General features: G+C 43.5%; 1 protein-coding gene across 1 annotated transcript in view; it reads left to right on the forward strand.

Moving 5' to 3' along the window:
* Positions 1 to 9,763, forward strand: part of POLR3B (RNA polymerase III subunit B) — a 150,421-nt gene that overhangs the window by 135,376 nt on the left and 5,282 nt on the right. Inside the window, exons 25-26 of the mRNA XM_004374017.2 lie at positions 3,358 to 3,471; positions 6,898 to 7,071. Coding sequence (XP_004374074.2) covers positions 3,358 to 3,471; positions 6,898 to 7,071 — 288 coding nt within the window. The remainder of the gene's footprint in view (positions 1 to 3,357; positions 3,472 to 6,897; positions 7,072 to 9,763) is intronic.

Raw genomic sequence — 9,763 nt, forward strand, 5'->3', positions numbered from 1 at the left:
TGACATGTTGTGGGGTTGTTAACCAATGTCATAGGACAATATGTGTACTACTGTTTCATGAGAAACTATTTGTTCTGTAAGCCTTCACCTGAAGTACAATTAAAAAATATATATATATCAAGTGCTTTTTAAAATGATCTATTCAGACTGTAATAATTTGGATTTCTTTAGGTGTGTCATGCTTGAGATATAGCAAAATCACATTACAGTAAAAGAGTAGTAGTCCTTTTCAAAAATGGTACAGTAAATTGCTAGGGGTCCATTTCAAAAAACGGCAGTTGTCAGTGCTAAACTAATCATCTTAGTTCTCACTTCTCCACCCAGAAGTAATGCAGATGTGGACCAGAAAGCATGCAAAACTCAGGATCAGTTTGGTACCTCTTCACGTAACATAATTTTACTGAAAGATTTGGATAGGAAAAGATAATATTAAACACTGATACGTTGTGAAGTTATTGTTTTTGTTGTCAGGTGCCCTTGAGTCAGTTCTGACTCATACGGACCCTACATACAACAGAACGAAATACTGCCCAGTCCTATTCCATCCTCACAGTGGTTGCTGTGTTTGAGCCCATTGTTGTAGCCCTTGTGTCAATCTATCTCATATAGGGTCTTTCTCTTTTTCGCTGACCCTTACTTACGAAGCATGATGCCCTTCTTCAGGGACTGATGCCTCTTGATAACGTGTCCAAAGTATGTGAGACGTAGTCTCGCCATCCTTGCTTCTAAGGAGCATTCTGGCTGTACTTCTTCCAAGACAGATTTGTTCATTATTCTGGCAGTCGATGGCATATTCAGTATTCTTTGCCAATACTCTAATTCAAAGGCATTAATTCTTCTTCAGTCTTCCTTATTCATTGTCCAGCTTTTGCATACATACAAGGCAATTGAAAATACCATGGCTTGAGTCATGTGCACCTTAGTCCTCAAAGATGCTGTGGAGGATAATGTAAAATCCACGTGGGTTTCACAAAAAAAAAAAAAAAAAGTCCTGCTTGCTATAGACAGCTATAGGCTATCCCAGCCCTCACTACCTCCCCCTGCCACCCTCCTCCCAACCACAGTTTTCATTTCTTTGTCATTTATCTCAGTGGAAAAGTTTGAGAAGCACTGTTTAGTCTGTTGAAAGTTCACAAAGGGCTTGAAAACACATTCAGCCACCAGCTTTCATCCCTTGTTATATTCTTCAACATAGCTAGGAAGAAAAATATCATATACCTTTATTCTGTTGATGATGGAATGGCATTGGGTAACAGTTCCATAAATTCTACCATGAGCAAACAACCATATGATTCAGGAATAGAATCATTCATTATTAGAGCTGGAAAGAACCTTGGCCTTGACCACCTTGTTGTACAGCTAAGAAAACAGATAGAAAGGTCATGGAAGTAATGGAGCTGGGACAAGAACAGGGTCTCCTGCCCTGTCCATTGTGCCTTCCTCTCCTCTCTATGTCTTCCGAGAATCCGGTTGTATCGAAGCCAGCTGGAATTGCTTGATAACTGCAGAGGCCTTTGCTAATGATGCTGAGAATGTTGTAGGATGCACCAAGCAAGCAAGGGCCAAATGTTTTCATTTGCCTCTCTGCCGTGTCTCTTGCTTCCTTGGCTTTCTCCACTCTTACATCATACTGTAGCCCAGAATGTACTTGTTTCCAGACTGGCCTGCATGGCAGGGAGAGCGTTAGATTCAATCCCTACTGTTCTACTCGCTGGCTCTTATTTATCCTCTCATGCCCTCTGTGCGTATTTCTTCACCTTAAACGTAGGGATGACAACATCTTTCTCCCTAGATTGTTGTATGGATTAAATCATGGATTAAATGGCACATGGCAGGTGCTTCTTCTCCTTTGAGGAAGGAAGTTCCAGGACACTTAAAAAAAAAATTAAAGACATGTATCTCCTGGCTACTCTTGTTCCAGACTTTAAAAAAAAAAAAAAAACTTTTTCTATCAAAGCACTTATTTCATTCTCTTTTTAAACTCTTACTACAGTTTACTCAAAATCCATGGACTCAGTTATTTAACAAACAGAATGAGCACCAGTCATGTGGCAGGCGGGCCTGTAGGCGCTAGTGCTGCAGTGGCGGCGAAGACAGCGTGCTCATCCTCACGGAGTTCACGTCTTGTGGGGAAGGCAGACAATAATCAGGAGAGTGATAAATGTGTAACGTAATACCAGGTGATGGTAAGTGCTCTGAGGAAGATAAAGTTAGGGTGAGGTTGTAGACAGGGCAGGAGAGTGGCAATGCTGGGACCTGGGGAAGGACTGTTGGATGAGGTGACCAGGGACAATCTCTCTGAGGAGGTGAAATGTTCGCAGAGCCATGTGAAGACCCAGCAGAAGAATGTTTCAGGCAGGGGAAAAAGTAAATGCAAAGGCCTTGAGGCAGGAACAGGCTTGCTACATTTGAGGAACAATGATGAGGCCATAGAATGAGCAATGGAGAGACGGAATAGAGAATGAATCAGGTGGGCAGGAGCAGGATTATGGTGGGCCTTATGATACAGAATTTTGATGATATAGATTCTGAGTGAAATGGGTAACCATTGGGGAGTTTAGAGCAGAAGAATGACCTGCTTTGATTTACATGTTAGAAGAAATCAGTCTGGCTTGTTATGTGAAGAATAGATGGTCGAGGGATAAGAGTGGAAGCAGGGAGACCAGTTAGGAGATTGTTTGCAGTAGTAGTTCAGGCTAGCGAGGATGGTGGCCTGACTAGGGTGATAACTGTGAAGGAGGGACTCCCTGGACATACTGTTTCATAACTTGTTTAAGTTTGTGTTTGTTTTAATTAAATAATAGCCTTCCTTTCAAGGAAGGGTATAGTACTTTGGCAGAAAAAGGTCCTGGCTAGCTGCTTCCATAAAGATTAAATTCTGTGCTCTGGAGTTGATTCTAACTTATAGTGACCCTGTAGGACAGACTAGAACTGCCCCATAGGGTTTCCTAGGCTGTAATCTTTACAGAAGCAGACTGCCACATCTTTCTCCCATGGAGCAGCTGGTGGGTTCAAACCACCAACCTTTCAAATAGCAGCCAGGCACTTAACCACTGTGCCACTAGGGCTCCTTCCATAAAGATTACAGGCATGAACACCCTATAAAGTACATTTCTACTCTGAAACACAGCGGGTCACTATGAGTCAGAATTGACTCAATGACAACAGGTTATGTTACTTTGATATTTTCAGATCCAGCCTTTTCATTCATTGCAGACTGAAAATCATTCTCACCCAGTTAGTCACAAACTTCTTCATAAATAAGTAAGAAATTGCCAGGAATGAGTCCTAGAAAAGGCTGACCCTTGTTAACCCAAACTTAGTTTTCTTAACCCAAAACTCTGACCTTCCTTCCAGCGAGCCCTTAGAAGCATACATCTATTTCGGCCCCGTATACTATCAGAAACTGAAGCACATGGTGCTGGACAAGATGCATGCCCGGGCTCGGGGCCCACGGGCCGTCCTTACCAGGTAAGAGAAATGCATTTGTAAAAAGAACTTATAATGCGGACAAGCCCACCTTACGCTTCCTGGATATATCAATAAACAGACTCAAAAAAGTTTATTTCCCTGAGGTGTCAAAATTCTAGTGTTAGGCATCAACAAAAATCATATACACCTACTCCTTTCTTATCCACATGGTTAGGTTCCAAAGTCGAGGTCATTATGCGAAAATAGGCATTATGTGAGAGTAGGGGCCATGCCCTATCCTCAGTGCTGGTACACCCCCCATTGCTCACCACCTGTCATGTACCCCCAGCATGTCTCAGGATGCGTTTGGTGCATTGGGCCCCCCTTCCCCACCACACCTTGCCCATGGGTTGAGGGGTTTGGGGTGGTGGTTAGGGGTTGCCTGCCACCTCCAGTTCAGCAGGGGCCCACCATCACATGGCTGTGCTCCAGGCCTCTCCACCTTCCCTTTCCACCTGCCCCAGAGACAGGCCCTGGTGGTGGACGGCTTCCCAGCTTGCGAGCAGGTGAGGCCCAGCCACGTGGGCCCGGCAGAGGCTGCGGAAGTGACAGAGAGGCCTCTTGGGAAGAAGAGACTTCCGAGCTCCCCACCCGGCTCCTGTGGCCCCGGCTGCCCCCGCCTCCTGCCCGCCACCTGCCCACCCGACAATTAATGCGGGCCCACCTGGCTCCTCCGCCTAACCTGGACAATACGAACTGCCAGCGACCTGCGTGGCCTCACTCCGTCTCGCAAACCTTGCCCTCCTCCTCCTCCCCTCTCACCTCCACTCCTCAGTATTGCGCAAAATAATCGGAGAGTAGATTTTTTTACTGTTGCCATAAGTACAAAATGTCAGATGAGAGAATCGATAAGTGAGGAGTAGGTGTATGTATGATTAATGTGAAGAAATAGCAACCAATTGAAAAATCATTTCATAGGCACAAGAGCAAACACACCATGGGTCTCGTCAGTAGTCTCCTAAGACAACTGTTCACTGTGTGCCATAACATGGTCCTATTCAGAAAGGTTCATACATAAGAATATGTATACCTACTTGCCATATACATATCCATACTCCTGCATGTACCCATGTGTATGTGTACACAGAAAACACATACATTATTTGGTAGCCTAAACCACAATTATAAATTTTTTTAACCTCTGTTATTGACGCAGAAGACAACTATATTTGCATGCTTACTCAAATAAATTCTAGGAAGTTAGGGTCCACACCTATCCATTCACCAGTGCATCCTCAGTTCCAAGCACAGTGCCTGTGTGTTGATGACTGTTACAATTGCTGGAAAAGAGAATTACAAACTACTAAGTTTCATGTGTTCTTAGCACCCTATTTCCTAGTTGGAGGAAACATTCTAGGGCAGTGATTCTCAACCAGAGGTGATTTTGCCTTCCAGGGGACATTTGACAACTGAAGACATTTTTGGCTGTCACAGCTTGGGAGGGAATACTGTTAGCATCTAGTGGAAAGAGGCCTAACTATGTCGCTAAACATCCTACATTGCACAGGACAGCCCCCACAGCAAAGAATTATCTAGCTCAACGTGTTGATAGTGCTGAAGTTGAGGAACCCTGGGCAAGGGGAGTGAATTCAGGCCTCAGAGCGAGGTAGACATGGATTTGAATCTTTTCTCAGCCTTTTAGCACTCTCTTGAGCCTTGCGCAGATCACTTAACTTCTCTCAGCTTCAGTTTTTCTCATATATAAAGTGGAGACAATAATATCGACTTCACAGGGTTCTGGTGACTGTCAAGTGTTTGAATAAAGAAAGTATGCAGTGGTGATCCATAGGAGATGCTCAGCAGTCATCTCACTGAGCACTGTTCGTGTGCTTCAGTTCAGAGGGAGGGAACATGGAGCAGCTAGTGTCTGGGTTTGGAGGTTTTCAACCATCAGAGAGGAGAGGAATAGATGACTCAGTCCCTTCATCATTTAAGACTGAGCAGATGCGCATGTCTGTTGAAATAATAGACGCATGTGTACTGAAAACTGCGCAAGAGGGAAGAAAAGTTGAGATTCTCAAGACAGTAATCACTGCAGCAAGGAGATCCTACTTGGGTTAGATGTGTTTCTCCCGTGAATGATGCCCTCTCCTAAATTTCCATTTCAATTACAGCATCCAAAAACTATTTCAGAGTTACACAAATGTTAAAGCAGCTATTTCCCATTTTTTGCTTTGTTGTGTACAAGAAGTTATTATTTTGACATTACTTCTGTGTATTCCATACGAAGACTGCCTAGAGTGCACTAGGGTGTAGTCGGTTATCTCGGTTGGTTAAAATCCAAGGGTTGGATTCTGCTCACATGTGGTCTGACTACCTTCACCTTGTTCAGTGACCACAGGTGGACAGCGCCCTTACCCATGGGTAGTTCTGCCAACAGACCTGAGTGTGTGAATGTTGTGCCCAGGTGTGATGTTTCCACTATGGTGTGTTCATTTAGATCTATTTGTAAGTTGTTCATAATGTAAATTTTTTTCAACAATTAATCTGTAACTCAAATCAGTTTCCCACTATAACTTTCAACAACAAAACAAAACAAAAAATATATAAAAATTTACACGTATGTTGGCATACACTGTGTTCACCTTAACTCTTTGGGGGACTGGCAACAATAACAACAATAAAGATTAAAACATACTGTAGAATAAAGCAGACAAAGGGTGTATGGCCCACCCCTTCTTGAGAGCACCGCAGATGAGTATCACTCCAAAATAAGCCAACCAGGGGGCTTGCTTTGTTTGTTTGTTTTTTTAATAAGTTGTGCCATCAGTACTCAGCGGGGGTTGCCTGAGATGTTCCAGAATCTCCATGTCCTGAGTTCTTGACCTTTGAAAGTATTCTCAAGCCCAGCATCTACATAAGCCACGGGAAGTCCATTCTCAGGGCTCACAGCTTCCCAGTTTAAAAGTGTCCCTCTAAGGGAGAGTGGAGTGTTATCATGCAAGCAGGAGGGACCTAAATGGAATACGTGGACGTTCCCAATCCCTGGGGAACCTCCCATCCAACTCAGGCAGTCTGGCCTTCCAGGTGATTGCTGATCTATTCCAAATTTTATTTATTTAAAGAATCCATTTGGGTTTTTTTCTTGTTTGTGTGTGTATGTGTACATTTAATTTATGTCTTAATGGTAAAGCTCCTTCCTGGAGCCCTGGACCCAGGTTTCTCCACAGTCTATTCTGCATTGTTTTTCTGCTTTTAAATTACAGGGTACCGACCGCTAGTGTTACATCTTTTCACATGTAATGCCTTTTACGGTAGGTGTTCTATATACATTTTACTAATGAGGCTCAGAGAGGCTGAGGAGCCTGCTCAGGGTCACCAACTAGTAAGTGATTTGAGTCCAGGTGAGCTCTGCTTCAAAGACTGTGCTGCTGTCTCTTTCTTTAATATGATAATAACACATTTGTCTAATAACTTGTTTCAAAGGCAACCAACTGAAGGTCGCTCTCGTGATGGGGGTTTGCGTCTTGGAGAAATGGAACGTGACTGTTTAATCGGTTATGGAGCCAGTATGCTTTTGCTCGAAAGACTAATGATTTCAAGTGATGCCTTTGAGGTTGATGTCTGTGGGCAGTGTGGACTTCTGGGGTATTCTGGCTGGTAAGTGGATACCATATGTCTCTCATACCCCTTGCCTCTTAAATTACAGCTCAAGAATCGGCCCTGGATCTTACCCACAGGTTCTTCAACCTCTGCCCATGATCACTAACTTAACACTTGTCCATCTGTGCATTCCTGTAATTGGGGATTCTATTTAGACAGACATATTTAGCTTTCCACACTACTAGCATTTAAGCTTCCAAGGAATATGGACTTTTTAATATTATCTCAAGTACCTCTTATAACACTATTCACGTGTAAAAGCCTGAGCAAATTCATTGTTGGATCTTAGAATTACAGCATGTTATAACTAGAAAGACTTTACAGAAGATTGTGTCAGATGCCCTCATTTGTAATCTGAGATCCCAAGGAGCCAGCTACATCACCCAGGTCTTATAGCCAGTTGGTGACAGGACTAGGACCTGGTGCCCTGCCCCTTGTCCAGTTCTCTCTCTAGTATGGCAAGCTGCTTCGCACTTGGTGGTAAGTCCCATGAGGGCATAGACTACGTCTGTCTCAGCCATTCATTCAGCGTTTAGTGAGAATCTGCTCAGTGCCAAACACCGTTCTAGGTTCCAGAAATACAGTAGTGATGAGTGGCTGCTCACAGGGAGCTAATCTTCTAGTTCATTCTTGTTACATTCTGCCTTGTTTACCCCTGTTTCTCCAGCCTGGGGCCTAGTTGATGCTTAATAAAAAAATAATTGCTAAATATTACTGAGCCTGCATTTGTAGGACTGCTAATAGGTAAATTACATAATTCATAAAGTTTCCAATTTTTGTGTAGAGTTCACAAAGGCCAGCTTAGAAGATGATTCTTCATATTTTTTGTTTTTGTTTGTGTAGTTGGAGCACCTTTCCTACTTGTAATGATTTCGCTCTAACGCCAACGAACAAAAAGCTCTACTTTGGGTCCATCATAATCCAGAGCCCTAAAATTCCTCTGTGGGCAAGACAGCCCATGGCTCCCCAGGTTCTACTCACTTTTCTATCAGTGGCAAGGCCTAACAAAGTCTAAGGCAGATGCTGCAGGGACGGGAAACACCTCCAACCCCTCACCGCCCCTCATCTGCCTTCCCCAGACCCTCTTTTCAAACGTTGGGAGGGGCCATTCCCAGAAGAACATAGTTAGGCCCAGTTGGGCATCCATTGTCAGGGTCTGAGGACTCTGTGGGCCACCTTGTCCTCACTGAGTCCCACCTCAAAGCCTTCCAGACAGAGTCCCAACTTCTTGCCACCATAAGCTGCCCATTTCTTGGTTGAATAAAGCAAATCAAGAGTCAGAAAGCTGGGGCTTCTTAGAGCACAGTGTGTATCTTGCTAGTTAATGACAAAGTCTTTTAGCCAATTTATGATTTTGGTGGAGAAGAGTTGATGAGACCTGTCTGTGGGAATCATTTCATTTTTAAAACTATCGCAGGAGCTGGCCATTTGTGAGTCATTCTTTTCATAAGGTTGTAGGGATGGCGGACAGAATTCTGAGAATAAGCCTGGCTCTTCTTAGTGAGGTGGGAAGCTCCTTATGGTTTATTCAAGTCCTGAGATGCCAATTCATCTTTTGAAATGCACATTGACTTTGCATTTTTAGTCCTGGCTGTGTGACCAAAACAAAACAAAAAATAGTATAATAGAAGATGCCTGGAACCTAGTTCACTATGCTTGAGTCTTCAAATTTGGCACAAGGATTTTTAAATAACTTTGAAGGGATGGTGCAGAAGAGTCATTAAAAATAAGGATCATGAAACTTCAAAAAGAGTTTCCTTTTCTTCTCCATCCTTCCTGCATTCTCTGCTCTGCTCACCCCCACCAAGAGAAAAAAGAAAGAAGACAGTAAGCCAGACTTAGTCGTGCACTTGGAAAACCTGACCCTCTCCTCCGCTGGATACTCAGGGAAACTAAGCAGGAATTGATCTCCACACTATAGCTGTTACAGTCAGCTCTTTCCTGCTTCGTTTCTGCCTAGTTTAGAGATCATCCAGCGGCAGTGCCTAATTTTGAAGCCCCTGTGTTCAATGTATATTGTATTCGACTCCCTTTGAAAGAGGACTAAATCAGGTTATATGGTTTAAGGGTCTTTACTGTCATTAAACAGGCTGTAATATACCAGATGTGTGATTTTGAGTGGCCTGCTTATACCCTTGTTGCCAACAGAAAAAAATCCTAATCCAGCCTGGAAGTCCAGCAGCCTGCTCGTGTGCTGCTTACTGGCAGAGGAACATAATGATGCTGTCATTTTTCCCATCATCACCTGATCATGTGTGCTGGGGCGAGTGGGAGGGAGCATGGGCGTTTGTTGGCGGAAGTTGCTCTTTAATGAGCAGCACAATGGAGACTGGGTAATTAGAGCAGCTCAGAACCTTGAAACTGGCCTTTTGTCAGTGATGTGCACATTAGTGAGGCATTGCTATGGGGATGTTTACAGCAAGACTGTTGTTCTGCAGAAGACACTAAGGGCATAAGTCACAAAAGAGAGGTCCAGCAGGAAAACTGCAGAGAAAAGAAAATCCCTATTAAGATAATTAGCTCATGGAAGATATTTCACTGGACAGTCAATTCTCATGTGAAGCCACAGCTCCCTTCTTTGCTGCCTTGGCCCTGAGAAATCCATTTATCTTATTGTTGTTTGGGTCAAGTTTGAGTCTTTGGAAATTGTGCACAGAATGAGTAAGGTAATTAAAATATATTTTTATAC

This window comes from Trichechus manatus, unplaced genomic scaffold (genome assembly GCF_000243295.1).
Source record: "Trichechus manatus latirostris isolate Lorelei unplaced genomic scaffold, TriManLat1.0 scaffold00027, whole genome shotgun sequence".
Taxonomy (NCBI): domain Eukaryota; kingdom Metazoa; phylum Chordata; class Mammalia; order Sirenia; family Trichechidae; genus Trichechus; species Trichechus manatus.